At 43.1% G+C, this 22,154-nt stretch overlaps 1 protein-coding gene across 3 annotated transcripts in view; it reads right to left on the bottom strand.

The window, feature by feature from the left end:
* The window catches only part of DVL1 (dishevelled segment polarity protein 1), a 172,056-nt gene that overhangs the window by 82,266 nt on the left and 67,636 nt on the right, over positions 1–22,154 (bottom strand). For all 3 annotated transcript variants that reach the window (XM_066606812.1, XM_066606814.1, XM_066606816.1), the window contains exon 4: positions 18,232–18,344. In XM_066606812.1, coding sequence (XP_066462909.1) covers positions 18,232–18,344 — 113 coding nt within the window. The remainder of the gene's footprint in view (positions 1–18,231; positions 18,345–22,154) is intronic.

The following is a 22,154-nucleotide window of genomic DNA, read 5'->3' as shown; positions in this document are numbered from 1 at the left end:
TCAGTTGCATATGTGTCCTTATTTTTCTCTTAATGCACCCATGATTGTCAATGGAGGGCTGCAAAAAATGCGCAAAAAACGCAGCAAAAACGCCGCGTTTTTCACGTGTGAAAATCGGCAACGCAAGTGGGTAGGCGCCCTTAAGATGACATATTGATGAAAAGAACAGGTTTTGTTGCAACTGCAAGATCTGCACCATGAGAAGGCAGCATAATGCTCTCAGGGTCTAAGACAAATGACGCCATCCACTCTAGACACCATATTATGGGACCCTGGGGGGTTTCATTTCCGCCCCTGTCTCCATGAAGTGAATGGTAAGATGGATTTGAAAGAGGAAGACCCTCTTAGGCTGGGAGTTTTTGCACTTTGTGACCTTCCTGGACTGAACTATAGTCCCATATGATAACCTGGTGCAGGTCCATTAAAGCAGCACTCCTCATATTGTATGCTTTTGGCCGACCCCATAAACTCCTTTCCATCTTACATCAGTATATTGCATACAACACTATTCTTCCATTCCTCATGAGATAAGGACATGTTTTTGCTGTGGACTATGACTGACAATTAAGGCTCCTCTGATCATGCGTCTGGCCATCTGTCTTGTGTTGTCATAAATAGGTATTTCCTCTTGGTTGGACTCCAGGAGATATAACAAAACTGACAAGTTTCAAGCCAAATTATCCCACCTTTTCCTAAGGAGGTCAAATAGTTTTTCCTCATATGTTAACTATCTACAGGCATCTCATTCACCATAGATAATGATATTTCAAATACAGTTAAGTGTGAAGATCTTTAGGAATATTTGACTCAGGTACAATTGCCAACTTTGGTGATCGGAGAGCGATGTTAGAGGCTCCTTTGACACTGGGTGAGTTAAGAGATGCAGAAGCAACACTTCCAATGAAAAGTCACCTGGGTTGGATGGCCTCCAAGTGACTTTTTGGGGCGCTACCAAGATATGCTTCTGCCACATTTGATGGTGTTTAATGAATCACTACATGAAGGAATACTTCCACCATCAATGAGAGATGCTATGATTGTCTTAATTCCTAAACCAGGAAAGGATTTGTCTCCTCCTGATTCCTATCGTCCAATATCGCTGTTGACCACTGATGTTAAAATCTTGGCGATGGTACTTGTGAATAGATTACATTTAGTAATGACTCATTTAATGTATGGGGATCAGTCCGACTTTATGTTCTGTAAAGAGGCAGTGGACTGTTCTGAGCATTCTGTGGTTATTCTTACTTTATTAATCTGTAGGAAATTGGTTCATGCAGTAATTAACCCAACTAACAAATACATGGTTGATATAAATGTGATCTTTCGGTGCCACCCAGTGGTCAGTATGAGAAGTGACAGGAAAAATGCTGTTTTGCATATTGAATGGACTCATTGACAAATCAGGTTACATTGCACAGAGAGACAGGAAAGGGGAAGAAGAGAGTTACTAAAGGGGTCTAGTATGGGTCTTAGGGTGGGTCTAGTATGAGGCACACATTGGAGAGAACAGCAGTGGACTGGATAAAGGTTGCTGGTTGGTCTAAGCAAACACTGTGCTCAAGAAGGATTCTGGAGGATGAGCTGCAGGAGAACAGAGGCTACAATTGAAGTCACCACTACTGAAACCGTTATGGAAAGCGACACATCATTCCACAGCTTTTCAGATCAGAAACCACCTACGGATTTTGGGAGTCTGTTGATCTCTGACACAGTACCAAGGATGCCGAAGATTGTAAGTGTGGACGGACCTCAATAAAAACAAGTGTGTGCATACAAGTAACTAGTGTCAGACAGTCCACAAGTCTGCTAGATAGAAACAGGACATACCCTACATTATACAGCTGGACAATAGTATATTCTTTGGTTCTTGCACATAAAAAAAGTACAATTACTTCATCAGAGACAATCCAAAACTTTGCTGGAACTTGTATGTTAAAAATCTTACTTTTTGCCTGCTGCATACAAGTTTTTCAGACGACCCATTTGTTAGTCAAAGACTGCATGCAGCAAGCCATTATCTTTGGGTTTATACCTTCAGCAGAAACAATATTTGTCTGTTACAAAGAATACCTTGTTGTAATTGTGTACACCAACTGTAAATTGCTCAAAGTGTACGTGAAGTATTGTGAATGTCAGTCAGCAATAGTCAGACCAGTAACACTAGTAGTAAAGTTTAAGTAAAGTTCAAGCATATTTTCTTCGAGTTGTCGGTTATAATAAATACATTTCTATTTTTTGTATATCCGGAGTCCACCTCGTATCCTGAACCCTGGGTCGCTTACCACCCCCGTGACACTCCCTGACCTCAGCTTTGTATACTGGACTCTATTATTGCCTGCTCCTGCCCTGACCTATAGCCTGGACCTTGCTGATGCACCTGTACTGTCAATCCTGAATCAAGCCTATCCTTATACCAAGCACCTATTCAGTCATGTCTGGAAAATGTATCGCTTTGTCTGGTGTGGTATAAAAATATGTTCATGTGATGTGTGGTAGTGGTTCCCAGTCTGCCGAGTCTGTCAGTCTGCTGCAGCTGTGGCTGTTGTCCGGGCCAAAGAGAGAAAGTCGGTGTAGGAGTCAGTTGGACTGAGTGAGAGAACCGGACGAGTAGGAAAAATGGAAGAGTCTGAGAGGTGGTCCGTTGTTCCCGCCTGGGCCTAGCCTTTACAAGGAACTCCCCTTAGCCTCCATTTCTAGAGGAAGGGAGTGTACCCGGACTGGAAGAAACGCATGGAAACCGCATGAGTCCGGAGAGGAAGAAAGGAAATGCTAGCAAGCGAGAGAAGTGTGAGTGATTGACAGGAGAGAGAGAGTTACCCGAAAGTTAATGCCTACAGATAACTAGGACTGTAGAGATACAAATACCCCGTGAATCCTCCCTGCATCACCATTGTGAGAATTATTGGACTGTTATCATTTATATGTGTTTAAGTAAACGAGAAGAACCAAATGTTCCTGGTTCCTGTTCAGAAAAGTATACTTTGTGTGTGGACTACTTTATTTTCTTTCGAATTGCCACTGGAGGAATCCACCACAGAGGACGGAATGTTGGCGTCACAAATGACAAATTGGACTACAGGTAACCTTGTTTACTAACCCCCTGATTTCCCTCAGCAGTAACGAGGTCGGGTCCCGAGCTACCCTTAGGGAGGAGATGGTAGACCCCCGTGACAAGGTTAACATCTCAACCCCGCTGCGGTCGCGAACAACACACAGCCTGAAATTACGGCCGCGTGAATTGGTCCTTATAGCAAAGAATAGGAATTTATTTGTACAGCTTTGTGCGCGTGTGAATACTCCGATATCAACAGTCCTACATGGATTAGGCGAGGACAGACAAAGGTGCATGAATGCCTAAAAGCCTTATTGTAGATAGCGAGTGAACACTAGCAGAGATTAATGAGGTTCTACAAGGACCAGAAGAAAAAGCTTTTCGGTCAAATAACAACTTGACCTTAGACAACGCTTGGCCAAGTTTCCCCAAACATGTTATGGTTCCTTAAAACACTGCTGTCATTAAGTGCAAATTTGCCCAAGATTATCCAGGGACCTTCTTCCCCTTCTTGTGAAGCTAGTTGTTCACATGTCATTCGAGTAGATTAAGAAAGTCAGTGAACTTGTACGCAGACCAGCTGTACTAGTCCCATTCATCTTAAAAGAACAGCTGGTGCCAAGGTACTCCCCCATAGCCTCAATGCTTTATCTCCTACCAGTATGGAGTCAAAAGATAAGGTCCAATTAGCGAGGAATGTTGGTGGCTTTTCATCTTCTACAAACACCTCTGACTTTAGTAGGAAAACACACTTGTTTTGCTAACAAATTAATGGTGTGCTGAGTTCACAATATTAGGCTCAATGAGGCTTACAAAGCCAGATGAGTGCTTCACTGCTAAACCTTGACCTCTGTTTGCTTAGACATGTTTTGAAGAATCTCCATGTTATTCCCAGAAGATCATATATAAAAGATCTTTAAAGTCATATTGTGGTTTTTTTCAGCGATTAAGTGAAATAAAATGCAGCAATAAAAACCATAAAAAATGTATTCAACTGATTGCAACATGGGAATATGTCATAAATCCAATTCACAAATAAGGTAATTATTTGTAGGACTCTCATAAATTTGCCAGAGCTGGAGCCACTCTTACCAAGTTTCTCTCCATTCTGTTTATATACTTTATTAGTGCATGTGGACATCATGGAAGAAGGGCTGCTCTATGGCATATGGATGTTAGTGGGAAGTGCTGTCCCGCTATCCCCCTTACTCATAACAGCCATTGGGATTCTGCTGGCAGAATAGAGCTGTCAGAGGTGATGTGAGCGCCAGTTAGAAGCCCTGTGCCCCCTGGCAATTACAGTGGCAGGGAGTGGTGCAGCAATAGGAAAGGCACTCAAAAGTGCTGGTGAGTAGTCTCTGCCTCTAGTGCGTCACCACTAAATGGTTGTTGATCCAGGGATTATTCCAATTGCCAGATTGGAGTCAAGAAGGAATTTTTTTCCCCTAAATGGGGAAATTTGAATTTTACCTCACTGGGGGAGGGCTTGCCTTCCTCTGGATCAACATTGGGGGGTAAAAGGTCAAGCTGGATGGACATGTGTCTTTTTTTTCGGCCTTACATACTATGTTACTGTGTTATGTTACTAAAAAGACTGCTTACACAAAAGGCGATTGCCCACCAAAGGGGACTGCCTACCTCTCAAACATTTTTCTTTGTGCCTCAGGTGTCTTTTAAAGGTTTCATTGATGCACAGGAGGGCATAGGGACAGTTAAAAGAGAGAAAGGCTGCTACTGGAGAACAGAGGTTACTCTTATAGCCTGCTGAGAGGGTTGCCAATGCTGCCTTGAAAGACTGGAGCTTAGTTACTTTTTTGAAGAAACTAAGACAGAAAGTGCAGGACTGTGATACAGTCTACAGAAATAGACTACAAAAGGACTGTGCTGTACCACACACAGATTGGCACCAAAAGAGGAGGTCAATGACATTGAGTTGTAAGTGAGGCCAGCCTCAGAAAAAGCCAACAAGTGTCTACACTTAAGGGGACAGGTAGGCCTACTAGCTGGTATAGAGACAATACCACATACACCAAGTTATGAGCTCTTGAACTTGAGAGACTGTGAAATATAAAAGGAATTTTGCTTGACTATTCCAAAACTGGTTATTCTAGGAGACAGATTTGGGACATTCATTATAAATTCAGTGGTGTGTTGCTTTTCATCATCAGTAAACTGGCTATCTGGCAACATTAATTCCGGTGTAATCGACATTATTAGGTGTTGAAACAGAGTGCTAAACCTATCAAAATGAACTATATTTTACACAGTTGTCAACACCAGTTTTCCTGATTATTGCTGTTCATTCATATTGTAACTGTAGTGCTGGAAGTTCCAAGAGTTAATTAGACATAGCTGTGGTACAGAGCCTATAACAGATTACTATGAGCATCCAATATAAAGCCATATGAAGGTTTCTTTCCACAGATTCCAGATGAATCTGAAATAAGGCAACACTGGGGTTGTCATTATTATGGGGCACTGTAGCCGACACATGAGGGACTGGCTATCATTATTATGGGGCACTGTAGCTGTTATTAATATGTGGCCCTATGGTTGACACCTGAAGGGACTGGTTGTCCCTTAGGGGAGGTGTGTGGCTATCATTATTATGAAGCACTCTGGCTGCCATGGGTATTAGTGTATCTTGACGCCACCAGGAATTCCTGGTGGAGTCAAGATTGACAGGGGGGGTGACACCCCCTGTACCTGATTGGCTGGACATGTTGTTGGACTGCAGGTCCTGCAAGCCCACTAAATGTAAAGCCAAACAGCATACAGTGTCCGGCCGCGCTGCAGGCGTAAAGCCCCTGGAGCAAGTAGCTTACCTGGCGGTGGCACAGAAGTCGTCGCCCCCCCGCACTGTGGGCAAAACTACGTGACACAGCCTTACTGGCAGCGGCTGTCACACTGCAGTGATGTGGTTGGCGGAAGGCACCTGACAGCCGGCGGCCGGGTGGGAGACGGCAGCGGACCAAACAGGAGAGGTGAGAGCGTCACAGTGCAGTGATGCGTCCGCCGGAACGGACCTAACAGCCAGCGGCTGTGAGGGAGACAGTGGCAGACAGAAAGGAGAGCTGATTGGGCTGCCGCATACTGCGCAGTCAATAAATGCCGGCCGATTCAGAGCACAGAGGCTGCAGCGTCTCCATACATTTGTCCCATCGCTGCAGCCTTAGCCTAAGGGTTACTATCGTTCTTTGGCCCACATTGTCACATGTCAATGCTCCTATGTTACAGCGGTAACATGGGAGCATTTACAGCTAATACTGTAAGACTACGAAGTATTGTAAGCCTCAGGCTAAGGCCGCAGCGATGGGACAAATCAACCCACACTGTGCTGCTTAGACCTTTGTGCCTTGCGCCTATCAGGAGCTAGGGGTGTGACAGGGGAGTTCCTCCTGTCAAACCCCTAGCTTCCGGTGGCGTCAAGGTACACTTATGGGCACACTACTGCTGTTATTATGGGGCATTGTGGTTGGCAGCAGGGGATTGGCTGTCTCTTAGAGGAGGATTATGGCTGTTATTATGGGGCACTATAGCTGTCACACAGGGGACTGACTGTCTCTTATGTGAGCAGTGGGCACTTCAGAATTTGCAACCCCAAGCATAAATATATGCTGGGTGATTTCAGAATGTTGGAGTGTATAATGATTTATATTTACAAGTACTATTTTTTAGAGGAAAATTGAAGTAGTCATAAAGATGATATCAGCTGAAGAAATCATATGCAGCCATCAGATAAGGTAGCATAAGAGAACAGAAAGATCTGCTTTAAGGTTATGGCTATAAACTGTTGAAAAGTTTGGTTCGCTGAACTTTTGCAAAAAGTTTAGATTGGTCCAAATTAATTCAAAACAAGCTGGAAGTTCATCAAAACTTCTAAAACTGGCATTTAACACTGTCTAAGAATCATAGAAGCCGTGTACAATACTCTGATAGTGTTATACAGGCTTTTATGGCTCTTAAACTGTTTTAGTATTCAGGTCTAGTGTTGAGTGAACCAAACCAATACAACCTTGTTTCGGGTAGAACTTTGCTAAAACCTCAGTTGGGGTTCATGCCAAACCAAACTTTTAGGAAAGTTCTACCCAAAACTGGGTTCTACTGGTTTAGTTCTCTCAACATTAGTTACAGTAACTCTGCAGTTTGTGGGACTTCTCTGTAAATACCTATACCATTATTGGTCCCCTCTCACAGAACTCCTCTGCACCTTAATGTACTGTATGAGCTGGCACATGGTAACAGAGGTATATATGTTAAATGGAGGGGGAATTCTCAGTGAAGGCCAAAAAGGATGAATGAGTTGGCTCTGGATGTATCACCGAAACAAACCCTGAACAAAAGTTTCCAAGTTGAGATCTCTGGTTCATGGAAGCTTGATAGCTGTATAAAGATAATGGTTTGGCCCATAAAGTTGTTGCCCCTACATTGTTTAGGTGACCGGCACACTTATTCTCTATACATACATTAAAATGAAGCTCAATTAAAGCCCCTTAAGCATATGAAGGTGGTAATCAGAGGAAGGGATGTGAAGTTTCTTGATCAGCATATAATGGATGACGAGATTTACATTAACAGCCCCAGGAATAATATCTTCTCACATAAGATAATATCCACTCATGCTGTCACCTTCTGCAAGACGGATGCCTTATTCTGGATACTTTCGGCGAATGGACAGTGGGGTATTAGGTATCACACAGTGTAATTTGATGACAGCGTGCTTTACTTGCCCAATGCGACAGACTGCACTTCTACCGATAATTCATACTTACTGCCTATTTTAAAAACCCTCTATCAATTTTTATGGAAGAAATGGAGGTGTGTGGTATTAAATTACACAGAGTCACTGAAAATCCAGCGGCTCGAAATAGATTCCCAATGAATCATCAGTGTGTAAATCATAAAAATATGACTATGAGAGTCAAACACTACTATGCTGAACACACGCGGCGGGAGAGTCATATAAAAGTGGGTTTCTGCAAAGTCAGCCATAAGGTTTTGCACTTACTGTATTAGGTCTTACCAGGCAAGTTGCAGAAATATCAGGAAACTACTGTAATGGTTGCCTCGGATTAAAAAAATGCAAGCAACTTTGCATCAGTCGCAAAATGTTCGACCCAATTGTATTTTCTGAGATCGTTGCATTGTGACCAAATGGTTTTCTATGGCAAAAAATATTGCAACTGTAGCCTGGGCTTTAAGAGTTAGTAGTAGTGGGCATGGTTCAGCCGAAAAAAACTGAAAACTGTGCACCAATGTTGCAGAATAAAGCACATGCAGCATGGTTTTACATTGCTGTTGCAGTTTTTCCCCTATGCCCCAAAGCAGCTGTACCTTAGATGCTATGTGTGGCTTTACACTTAGGGGTGCATTCACAAAACCATGCACCCACGTATCTGCACAAACACACATGAATGCAGGTCCATGCCCATTGCCTTCAATGGGGCTGCGGCTGCTGTCGGCAGCCACATTAAAAGCAATAGGATGCCGGCACCCCTGCAGTGATTTTCGGTAAAGGGCTTAAAATATAAGCCCTTCCCTGAAAATCATTCCTATCTGGTGTAAAAAATGTAAAAAAATAAATACTCACCTCTCCGCCGCTGCCGGGGCTCAGGCATGTCTAGCAGCTTGGGTCCCGTGACTATAATGAAGTTCTTTCAGCAGGTGGGGATTTAAAATCCCCGCCTGCTGAAAGGGTTGTATTTGATTGGCTGGCTCACAGCGCTCAGCCAATAACAGGCAGCACTCAGCCATTCATTGAATTCAATGAATGGCCAAGCATTGCCTGTGATTGGCTGAGCGTGGGAGCAATCACAGGCAGCACTCAGCTGTCATTCAATGAATGGCTGAGCGCTGCCTGTGATTGGCTCAGCGCTCAGCCAATCAGATACAGCCCTTTCAGCAAGCGGGGATTTTAAATCCCTGCCTGCTGAAAGAGATTCAGTGCAGTGCAGAGAGAAGACATGTCTGGACGCGCCTGAGCCCCGGCAGCTGCGGAGAGGTGAGTATATATTTTTTTTATTTTTAAAACATTCTAGGGAAGATTTTCCCTTATATTTAAAGCCTCTCCTCGAAAATCCCTGCAGGGCTTGCCGGCATCCCATTGCTTTCAATGGGACTGCAGAAGCGCCGGTCCCACTGAAAGCACTGGGAGAACATTGCGATCCTCCGCCAGGGGAATTCTTCAGCCCCGAGGGGAGTTCCCTTGTCACTGAACACTGTGACAGTGCTGTCACAGTGTTCAATGACAAGGGGACTCCCCGCTGGGAAATATTGACACTCACCATAGACCTATGGTGCACGCATGTCCTATGTTTTGCAGGTATGTGTGTTTGCACACCTGTAAAACACGGACATGTGAACACACCATAGGGAACCAATGGTTCTAATAGACGCGTGGTTTAGTGTGCACCTATGTACGCACACGCTCGTATGAAAGCACCCTAAGACAAGGAGCTAAATCAGATGCATGAGGGTGCATTTGCATGAACGAGTTTTTCACACACGTTCTATCCGATAATGCTATGGACGGAACTCGCACGTGAACATGTGACATTCATTTCAATGAGTGTATTCAAATGAGTGATTGCTGCGAGATTGAAGAGTCCTAATTTTGGGTATTTCTGCACAAGGAATTACCCATTATTTCTTATGGGATTTAAAAAATAAAAAAAACAAAGTCACATGCCATGCAATTTGCATGCGAGTGCGATGCGATTTTTAGCTCTGAAACTATTGGAAGCACTCGCTACTTTTTTTACACATGTGAAAATGGTAAGTACATAAATGTGATGCGTTTTTTTAAAACAAAAACGCATCGCATTCGAACCCAGAATTGCAAGTTTAACCCTTTCCAATCCACTGTCTGACGTCTGAAGACATTATGATTTAAGGCTGTACAGCTGTGATGTTGGAAAACGTCCGTCGGGGTTCTCTTACTGTATATTGCCAGCCTCTCTGCTGTCGGAGCCTACCCAACGTGTCACCTAATGCAGTACTGGCTTTAGCCAGCATATAGCGCCGTTGTATGACAGCAGAAAAAGAGTAAGCCCCCTAGGAAAACCAGGATACAAATTGGATTGGAAAGGGTTAAGAGTGCGATATGGGTCTGAGTGATTGTACCCGTAAGTCTTCTGTTCAAGAAATCTCAAACCAACTAGCTGTCCACATTCAACGTAAATTAAGCTATACAAATCATCCTTAGCCTCACCATACAGAAATACCCTTTTGCCTCATCATAGCTTCCATTATGCTGCCAAAATTCTCTCTCAACTCCTCCCTTCCCCCACCCCCTTATTAATACCTGATTAGGGAATTCTGAGTTAATATATGGTGGGATCTTCCTAGTTCAGGACACCATAGTGGTGGTGGGATTTTGGCATGGTTAACATATTTCCATGATTTTTTGCCCATGCTTTGGCTTTATGTTGACCTTGTGCTAAAACATGGCAGTCAGCCTTAAAATGGCGAGCCGCAGTATAAATGCTTTGAAGGAAAGGAGCAGGAGCTTGAGCCTTTGATGGCTTTTATACTACTACATGCTCCAATAGACAATAAGGGTGGTTTCATATCTGCACTGGAACCTCCATTCTGAGGTTCGGTCGCAGATCCGGCACAAAATGCTGGAAGAAAAAGTGCTGGGCAGATGAGGGGAAACCAAATGGACCCCATTATAGTCATAAGATGGACCTGTTAGCCTGGGGGCTTCCTCTTTCTTGCTCCCCGAACAGAGCAGGAAAACGGAACCCCCAATGCAGATGTGAAACCACCCTAAGCTGGAGTCACCAATCATAGCTGAACCATAATGGAGCAGAGCTAAAATGCAGCCAATACTGAACAAAATGAATAACATTTCAGCATTACCAACACCGTTGCTGACACTGAACAATCAGCTGACGAAGGAGCATTCGCTCAGATTTTGGCTGATCATTGGTACTTTTACACAGGCTGACTATTGGGGTGGAACGTTCCTCTGAACGTTCCACAATCAGACTGTGTAATGTAATAAATGATCAGCCAATGAATGAGCAAATGCTTATTCGTCAACTATTCATTCCGTCATTGGCCATGAACAGGGAGACGGACATCTGGCGTTTGAAGACAAAAGATTGTACCACTGATTGTTTGTCTCCATAAGCCAATTATAAAATGAGTGCTTGTGTAAAGAAATTAAATGAAACACACGTGTCGATTGGTGCTTATTACATCGGGTTGTGAATTTGGCTGGTCTAAAAGGACCTTTTACCCAACTCAATCTAAGCCTTGTAATGAGTGCCAATCAACAAGATTGGCACTCGTTTGTCTGCCCTTCACACAGGCTGATTCAGATGGTATGGGGGTCGAACAATTGTTCATACGATCGTTCATCCCCATACAATTCAACTTTGTCGGCAGCACATCCTCCAACCACAATGATTTTTTGTGCCGTATGAAAGACGTGATTTTGCTACGAATGTTGGTCAGGTGATCTATAAACATTCTTGCCTGATCATTGGGCCATGTACCAGACCCTTTACTGTATGTATGATTTCGAAGACAAGTCCACATCAGCCTTTAATTCTAATATATAGCAGTATTGATTATGGATTTTACTAATTTTATATTCCATGTTCCATATCACCATGTACTGTAGGTAGCAATGGTCACATATTATATTTGGGACAATACAATTCAGTCTGGAGCACAAAGCTGAGATGATGTCAGCCATCATGGGATATTTACAAAATGCATCCATAAATCCCACCTATAGTTGAGTCAAGCGAACTTGAGTGGAACGTGACCTCAGCGGTGTCCCATTCCTCTCCACAAAGAAAGCAGAAGGACGCTTTCCTAAGAGAAGTAGCAAAACTGGAACTCGAAACCAAATGGGAATCCCAATGAGCGAGAAAATCCATATCTGTCCATCTGCTCCACCAAATGCACTGAACAGATGCATCTGGACATTGAAAAAGTAGAACTATGATCTCATGGCAGCTGTATGGTCGGACGTAGAAAGGAAAGTCTGCGTATTTTACATACTATCAAAAAACTCAAAGAAATAAAACTACTTGAACATCTGGCTTATGGAAGTAGACTAGATCATAAAATACCATAAACGATATAGGTTTACACTTGTCTTTTTATCCATTGTTCCATTGACTTTAATGCTAAGCCTCCTCGAACCCCAAACAAACTCCCAAAAGTTAAACATGCCAAGAATAAAAATTCTGATAGGATCTGCAACCTCTGATAAATGGAGCATCGAATCATCTATTTTAAACCCAATGGAACAAATGCAACTGGTTGATGAATCACTTCCTTTACATTGCAATACAACTCATATTAAAAAATGGACTGAAATTGAGCAAGTTCATTCTATCAAATCCATGTTCCAAGCCATCTTAGTTGCTTTTTGGATGATACTAGTTTAGGTCTCTAAGTCATATCATTCATGGTGATGATACCTATAAATGTCCTAAGGTCTTTGTCATGATCTGCACAAATTCTTCAGCTGTATTGTCCTCTCCTGTCTTCTAAGTTTGTTGTTGGGGCTATTGCTATGCAAGTGCCCCCTCCCTCAGCTGATCTATTAGTAGGTGAGCTGACCCCACTACTCAGGACAGTATTGTTTAGGAATGAGTTACTCATTAGTTAGCCACTCTTTAAATATGCTTGGCTGCTGCAGTGTGGTGCTGGTTATCGTGTAAAGTACGTGCATTTGAATCAAATATTTCTTGTTTGCTTCTAGTATCGTGTTTTAGTCTAGTTTGTTCCTGATAGTGTACTCTTGTTCCTGTGGTTATTTTCCTAAGTATTCGTCTATTTTTTTTTTAAGTATCTGCACAAGCTCTATTGAGACAGACACGCCTGCTTTGTGCTGGGCATGCTCTGGCAACACACTATGATTGGTGGAGCCAATGAGATGGGATTGGTCAATCCATAGTACCACCTGCTGTCTATTAAGATTCTTTTACATCATGATTTGTTGCTGTTGTTGTCCTGTCTCTGTTCTGGATTGGTTACTTGAAAGAATGTTTTACCTCTCCTCTACTTAAGAGTTACCAGTGCAGCACTCAGCTCACTATAGCCCTGGTTGTAGTTCCCCCTGAGGACGCCATAAGGTGAAATATGTCGGGGTGGCTATATGTTAGACTTTTAATACGGTTCTGGTGGTGCTGACCTACTTATTTCTACATAGGCTTTTGGAAGTTGGCCATCCAGGCCTATGTTTAAGTGTGTATATGCACAATTACACACATGGTACTGATTTATGACTGTTAGTCACACTATATTGCTACGACCATAATATTTTTTTCATGTTTCCTTGTCTATTTTGAATAATAAAGCATTTATATTTTCTTTCCCTGGCTCCTAGTGCCTTCTCATTGTTTGGAATAACTAAGGGCCCTTTTACATGCAACGATCATCCCCGATCTGGTCCTTTCATTATGTAGAAATGCAAGAGGTAAAAGCTTCAAGAAGTGACAGGGAAAGGTCTTCTGAGACGTGGGAACGAGTAAAAAGTTTTTTAACTGGGAAAAAAAAAAAAAAAAAAGACAACCTGAGCTATGGGGGTGAGCAAAGTCCAACATAGAGTCTGATAGGGAAAATCTATTACCAGTGAATCTTAATAACATTTTACTTATAAGTGTATTCATGACCACAACGTTTATATCCGCTTTACCAATAGTCAAGTAAACATACGAGGATTAACAACAGTCTGTTGTACAGGGAATACACAGATTTGTGGTAAGTCCATCGGAGATCTGCCGTGTTGTGTTTTATGTTACCCTGATTGCTTATCGTAATATATTAAATTCAGTAGTGTCTCCAGGCCTGAATGCCAGCCTCGCACTTTACATGAATTAAGCTCTGTTAAACAAAACAACAGGCAGTGGATTCCAGGAAATAATAACGTGCCGCTTCTGGTTCCTATTTATTTTTAGCCATTCTAAACATTCTCTGCCAAATCTCTGCCATTGTTGTTGATGTCACGGGTTGAGCTCCTGGAATGATCTTGTGAAGGCTGTGGAAAGTTATGGTCTTTTGACACTGAGATGCATAATTATCTTGGAGGACTGCAGAAATCTGAGTGCTGAACAAATGTTTCTCTCTTTAAAAGGGTTTTCCCACTTAAAATTGTGTCACAACCACTCTGACCTTCCTGATTGCTGCTGACCAGGACATGTGACTGCTGCTGCCAATCACTGGCCACAGCAGTGACCTTCTAGAGCCAATGATTGGCTGCAGCAGTCACATGTCCTGGTCAGCAACAACCTAGAGTGGATGTTAAGCAATTTTAAGTAATGGGAAAACCCTTTAACGATTTTACTAAAGATTAGTGCAAAAATACATTCTCTGTGAAATGCAGCAGCAAGATATTTTGAACTGATGAGAAACGTTCAAGTATGGAGGGTGTCGTAATGTTTGTGATGGGATGGTATGAATGTTTCTTTTTTTATAGTAACACCTGATAAAAATCCAAGTTTAAAAGCGATAATGTACAAACTGCGCTAAACTTGATAAATGTGCCTATATTAGTACAACCAGTAAAAGAGGCAATGATGACCATCAGTTGTGCCTCTATTATGTGTGTAGGGTTCCAAGCTTCCTCACAAGCTGCTGTATTGAATATTACAATATGTCAGATAATAGGGACCCTCCAGGTGATTTTGTGAAGGATGGCGGTCAAAATAGTCTCATATAGTTTAGCAGTATGTGAATAAAATGAAAGTCTAATAGTATAGCCTTTAGTTTTTACGGATAATGGGGAACGTGGACTAGGAGGACCACATCCGGCTCTTAAGACTTAAAACCTTCTTTAGGTCTTGGCCTTCACTTTAACCATGTAACCTCTTTGTCAATCGTCTTTGATTTGATTACAGTTTCCAGAGTGACATTGAAGGTTAAAGAAATATTGGTAGAAGGACATCGGTGAGTACATCTACAATAAAGCTGCATAGACGTCCAAGACATTTTTACTTCTTGACCCTGTAGAACCTCTATTTTCTTTTTTTTAGTTAGGGAAAGTAAATTACCAGTGACTACTCCATGTCATCCACGTCACAGGTGGGCACAACTCATGTAACTCTAGATTGTACCGACCCCTGACAAACAACTTTTGATATCTCAGCTTCCTGTAAACCTGAGAGTTGGGTCATTGGGATAAACTGAAGTCATACCTTACTTTGTAGTGTTTGCATGGAGATGGGCTTTAAGACATCCAATCCAACTGGATATTCAAGACAAGATCTTGTTGCTTAATGTGATGATAATTTTTAATAATTGCTTTTCTCCTTTTCGCAAGGTCAAGAAGTAAAAAATGTCTTGGACGTCTCTGCAGCTTTATAGTGGATCTACTCACCAATGTTCTTCAATCCATATTCCTTTAACATTCAATAGTAATGCAAAGAACACATAGCCAAGCAGATACAGTATACAATCCCCTGTGTCTCCATAGCACAATCTGCAGACTGCTCATATTCCCATCACTGCATTCCCTTGGTAGAGACAGTAGACCTGCCTGCAGGCGGCACATAGCTAGTCAGTACATGCCTAGCACAAGACATCCGTTCTGTGAAGCCTCAGGGACACAAGTCGGACCTGCAAAATGAATAGTCTGAACCTAACTACAGTGTTAGTTCTTTATCAGACTGGGAATGTACATCGGTTGGGTAAACCCTTATCTGTAGTTTTTGTAGTGCACATGAAAAATATGTTTTTTAATTTGTACTACTTTTAGGAATCGAATGTCCCATTGACTGGTCCAATTGCATTCTATGGCACGTTTCTTGTGTTAGTCCTTGAAAGCTATTTTACGAGACATTAAAGGGATTGTCTAGTTTTTTTAGAAATCTAAATAAATGTATATAATATATGAAAGAGACACTTTCTAAATACAGAAGTCTGTAAATGGTCACTAAAGGGGTAAACTAGTGGGCACTATAGGCACTCAGACGCATCTCATTGCCTTGAAGAGAGTGTGCAGTGCTTTCGGCCACTCTGTTTCACAGTTAGCGTTTTCGGTGATGCTAATTAGTCAAGAACAGAGTATTAGGTACTGAATCTGTTACATACAGAATACACTCTCCTACCAAAAGTAATTAGACACCTAAGCAAGAATCAAAAGTAGTATTTATTTCTATATAATAATATTTAGTGGGGCCTCTTTTGGCTATAATGACATTGGATACTCTCTGTGGAGAGTTGAATTGGCCCGTCTACAATTGAGCAATGGAAGTACGTTCTATGGAGTGACCAATCACGCTACTCCATCTTCAAATCAGATGGAGGTACCTGGGTGTGGAGGAGCCTGGGGAACGCCTTTTGTCTGAATGTGTTGTGCCAACGGCTAAAGTGGTATTCCGGAGACTTGTCAAAAAGTTCAAAATTTTCCTAAGATTTCCACTTATTGCTATTATTCCAAACGTCCATCTAAATCTTTTTTTTCCAACCTGCGCCAACGCTGCTTTCCCGCCAGCTTCAGAATTCCACATTAATTTAGAATTGTCGCCAGGGTGTGCCAATACATCTCTGACTAAATACCCCATTGCCATTTACAGACGGGTGCGCATTCACAACTGTACAAACGGTGTAGTCATTAAAGAATTTAAAGACACTGCACATGCCTGACCGGTAAAACAGTGGAGCATATAGGTTATAACCACTGGATAACAATGGAAAACCTATCGGGGAAAGGCCATAGATAAAGCTAAGCTAAGTTCTAACATTATATTACAAAATTAGATGATAGTGCCTTATGAAGCGTATTATTTTCACTTTGAATCCCTGGAATACCCCTTTAAGTAGGATGGAGGTTCTGTTATAGTCTGGGGATGTTTTACGTGGCATTGGTTGTAGTGATGAGAACCATGAACACGGAGGTGTCCAATCTAGGTAACCTTTTTCCTACATAATGACCCATTAGCAATAACCTAACAGCCTGAGTCCAGCAGCTGAAAGTCTTGGCGATCAGCTGTTATCACCTTATACAGCCACTTGTTTTTACATCTGCTGCAGAGGAATAAAATGAAGGAGCTACCATGTAATACATAGTAAAGCTAATTCCTCCAAAAACAGTGTGCCACCTCCCAGGATAGACACAAAACACATTGTCTGGTTTGGAGGTAATTAGTTGGACGGACATACATACATTATATTATTAACACAGAGAACACAAAATATCACTTGTGAAACCAAGAGTGGGGAAAGCCTGACCCTAACTAACTCATGGGATGAGACCCTTCCCAAAAGCAGAGCACTTGCCCTGACGAGGGCAACCCCAGACTGACTCTGACTCCCACTATTTGGAGAACAGTGATAATGTTTACTGCAGAGAATAATGCAGGATTCGGTATAGATGGGAGCTAGCATGCAATGAACCAGATGAAATACAATAGTCAGGAATTAGATGTCACAAAAACCCCAGAATATCCTTTACACCAAACAGACAATGCAGCAGGACAGAAGCCACCAACATAACCAGAAACAGCATCAGGTATAGAGTATAACCAGCGTCCCCCATGAGGAGGAGTTGGAATAAATAAGTACAGCTAGGTGCTGATTGGCTGCTCGGACACACACCTCCCAGTCGACCAATCCATCCACATACCAGCAGAGAAGTGCTCAAATCAGTGTCTAACTCCAAAATGACACTGAAAAAGTGTCGGCTTGTGGATCACATGGGCCAGGGCCGATGCCATGCCGTCACCCAGGACCCGATCCGATACGGCTGTTCTCGAACACTAGACCTCCATCTATGATGTCCATAACCTCTTTATGTCATAACTGGCATTGCTCACAAGAAAGCGTAAATTGTATAAAAATATAAAAGTTAGGATAAAAAAGCCCAGTTTTATTGTCAGTTTGTATTTCTTATCTGTACACTGATCCCCCTATATAAATGCAGAACTGCATTTGCTATTTCATGGTTCTCTAAGCAACACATTTCCGATTTGTTTCTGTAAATCTCTATAAAACCTCTTAGAATTTTAATACCAAGTTAGTCCCAAAAGCAAATTCCCAGCAGACATCCATCGTGCAGGAAATCAATGACTGTCACTGATGTGACCAGGGCAAAGCCTCATGTCAGCGGTCAATCAATAGCTCTGTCTGGCAAGCCGGTCTGCACTGATCAATACATACATGACACAGATAACGGAGCGTGAAATGTGAGGGAAGATGGCATGTCCCCATACCGTCATCGTGGGCCTCTCTGTTCTTCCGCCGATGACGTTCTCTCCTGTGGCTTACAACAGAGTCTGTTCCTGTCTCGTTGTCTAGTCCATCTCGACTGCTGCCGGCATTAGGGCTGTAAGAAACAGGAGAAGACATTATTACTGCTATCTACAGTGCAGGTGACCAGACTACATGACAGATGTCAAAACGTCTAGAATGTCTGTGCAGCAAATAGCTACTTTTTTGGAGCTCTGCTGCAAAAAGATCTGGGGAGACAATTACCCCTTGAGCACCAAGCACAGTAAATTTACGGCGCTTGGTCCTGGACTTTAATCCCAACAGATACAAAAAATTCAGCGCGGGATTAAAGCTCCTGCAATCTAGCAGAAGCAGGTGGGAGGAGAAGGCAGAAATTGCAGTCCTAGCAGACACAGATCATCTCTGTTAGTGACTACTACCGGTTTCCCCCGAAAGTAAGCCCTACTCTGGTTTTAGGGGGAAGCTTGAAATATAAGCTCCCCCCCCCAAAAAAAATAAGCCCTAGCAAAAAAAACCCCACCATCAATACTCACCTGGCCCATGGCTTCTGAGTCCCTAGCGATGGTCCACGGTGCTGCGGCAAGCTGCCACGTCTTCCACGCTTAGATATCCTCTTCTTTCTCCTGACTGAGCTTTAAATATCCCACCTCCAGCAAAGCGAGTGCTATAATTGGATTGAGTGCCAGCCAATCAGAGCCGACGCGTGATCATTCACAGCCATTCAGTGAATGACATCTCTAAATGGCTGTGATTGGTTCATTGAGCGCCGACACTAATTGGCTGACACTGCAGACTGCCGCATCGCCCCCAGACACCAGCAGCACGAGGCACCGGGACGCAGCGGACCGGGTGAGTATAAGCCCCCACCAAAAAAAAAAGACACTGTGCCTCTTTTGGGGCAAAAAATAATATAAGACAGTGTCTTGTTTTCAGGGAAACACAGTACTAGGGGGATGTTTTTCCCTGTAACTGGGACTCCTATGGATGCTGCTGCTATGGGTACCCCAGCTACAGTGGAAAAGTGTGAAATAAAAAAAAAAAAAGACAGACAATGTGAATGACCCCCAGAGATCTTGTACGACATCATGGGGACCATAGATGTAAAAAGAATAGTTGCAAAAAAAAGTTTAAAAAAATACAGAATAAAACAAAAATATATATATATATAAAAAAAGAAAAACAACCCACTGCCAACCGAAATCATCACCATAAGCGCCCTGTAATCTGAAACTACAAACTACCTATTAAAACATCTGAAACAAAATGAGGAACCCATACTAGTACTTTGGTGGAAATATACTCATTTGAAAAATGAACAATTAAACATTTAAAAAAAAATATTTTTTTTTTTACTTTTTACCCCTAATAAGACTTAAGAAAACAGGGGGGGGGGGGGGGAAGGGGAGTCATTTAAAAAAGATACAAAAATAGCCGTATATATCATGGAAAATAAGGCAGCAAAAATAATTTGGGTAGCTAAAGAAAATAGATAGGGCAGTAAAACCACCACTTGGGTAAAATCCTTAAAAAGTGTCTGGTCCTTAAAGGTTTAAAGGGGTTGTCCAATATAGACAATTCCTGTTAGTTAGAAGGGTCAAATGACTAGAAGCTGATCACAAGTTGTACTGCTAATGGGACTTCCAGCGATCAGCTGTAATCTTTGGGGAAACCTGGTAGGAAGTGATTAATATTCCTGCAGCGCCACCACAGGGAAAATAAAGCATTACACCATGCTCAAGCACATCAGTGTATTGCACAGACCTGTGAGGTCATCCAGAGCTAGAGATGCTACTAGTAGCCACTCTCAGACTAATAGGGGACATCCATGTGGGGCTCCTCTATTAACTCTGAATTCCCCAATAGGGTATATGAAAATAGACTCTCTAAACAAGACAACCCATTTAAAGGGAAGGTCTGCCTTGAGACATCGAGCCAGCAAGGAATGTTAGGAAGTTTCAGCTGAAGTGAATAATAGCTTTTACACGGCAGTATACATGTCCTTGTTAAGGTTCATGGACTGCTAATAATTTCACTTCACACGTACTTAACAGATTGTCAGATGCAGTTGCAATGATTTCACTTGCAATGGCACAACCTAGTGGTAGACATGAGAAGTGCAAGTGTTTAAGTGTTGCACGCCGGACAGATAACGCTGAATGGCCACCTTGTTAGAGACACCCTTGTTAGAAGCACGTTGGATCTCCTTTCGCCTTCAGAACTGCAGCACTTCAATGTAGAATAGATTCCATTATGTGTTGAGATAGTTCTGCAGAAATATTGGCCCCTGCGGACAGGGTAGTTTCTTGCAGTTGCTGCAAATTTGACGGAGGTAATGGCATGATCTGATAGGAAGGGTTCATCAATTCATGCTGCTGGTGACAAGTTCTGACCTCCCATCTGCAAAGTGCAACAAAAATCTGGATTAATCTGACCAGCTGATGGTTTCCACTGCAATTTTTGCACTCTTTTGCCCACTGTAGTCATGCCTTTGTGTTTCTCTTAGCAATGACACTGGGACTGGTCGTCTGCTGTTATAGCTCATTTGTACTAAGTAACGACAAGTTGTGTGGTCAGACACGTTAGTTGAGGCACCAGTGTTGTATTTAGCTACAATTTGCTTGGCTGTGCACAAACTGTTGGTATTAGTGTATCTTGACGCCACCAGAAGTGTGGGTGGTGACAAAATACACTGAGGTTGAAAGCTCAGCCACTTCCCCCTCTTAGGTCCTGCAATTCAGTAACGTGTGCTTACCAGGCGAGGGAACATCGGCGGCACAGCGCCTTCCCTGCCGGGTTGCCTGCACTCAGCAGCGGCGGTGTCCTGCCTCTACTGGTCTGTGGCTGTGGACTGTGAGCGGTGCGTGACAGTGACAGGGCAGCGGCGGCACACACATTTCCCCGCCGACCTGGCTGTACTGGGCTGTGGCTGCGGACATTGAGGGAGTGGCGGCGGAGGCAGAGCGCCTTCCCCGCCGCCCTCCCTGCACTCTGGATTGACCACTGACACTGAGGAAGCGCCTGCGGCACAGCGCGTTCCACGGCCGCCTCAAAGTAGTTACCAGGGGGAGCGGCAGGTGAACACTATTCTGGCAGTGCTGCGGGAGCAGGGCACAGCAGCGGGGACGGCACTCACAGCGCTCCTGGCTGCTTTGGCCGCAGGGGGAGCAGGAGCGGGACTATACTGTGCCAGGGAAGGGAGGGGGGGGGGGAGGCTGTCAGCTGTAAGGCATAGGCAAAGCACTGTCTGGCAATTTGTGACAGGGATGGAGGGTTAGGGTAAGGGGGACGTGTAATAGTTAGCCTTATATTATATCTATAAGACTAACTGTTACACTTTACCCTTATCCTAATCCTCCATCCCTCTCACAAATCAGTGCAGCGGCTGCTTGAGTTTAGTGGGCTGCCAGGACCTGCAGCCCATCGAGCTCTGAAGCCAATCACGTATAGGGGGTGTCACCCCCCCTGTCAATCTTGACTCCACCAGTTCTTCCTGGTGGCGTCAAGATACACTAATACCCAAACTGTTCATCAGAGTGATTCTTGACATCCTCCTCTGACCCCTTTCATCCACAGGATGCTGGATGCTTTTTCCTGATCACCCCATTCTCTGCATATTCTCTACACCACTGCACAAAAAAACTCTGCAAGGTTGCGATTTTTTGAAATCCTGGCTAGTCTAGCACCGATGACCGGGCCTCATTCAAAGTTGCTCAATTTGCTTGTTTTTTACCATTCAAAAGTGAATTTGCACTTTGAAAAACTTGCTCACTTCATTTTATGCTGCACTCCAGCTTTAATTTCCATACAGGGAGGCTCCAATTGTGAAAGGGCCGGTGTCTCTAATAAAGTGACCAATCAGTGAAGATTACACACGAGATAGCTACACATTTTGTAATGCATGAAT

This window comes from Eleutherodactylus coqui, chromosome 6, assembly GCF_035609145.1.
Source record: "Eleutherodactylus coqui strain aEleCoq1 chromosome 6, aEleCoq1.hap1, whole genome shotgun sequence".
In the NCBI taxonomy this organism is placed as follows: Eukaryota; Metazoa; Chordata; class Amphibia; order Anura; family Eleutherodactylidae; genus Eleutherodactylus; species Eleutherodactylus coqui.
The sequence above is the reverse complement of the archived record's forward strand: the minus strand, read 5'-3'. Positions and strand labels throughout refer to the sequence as shown.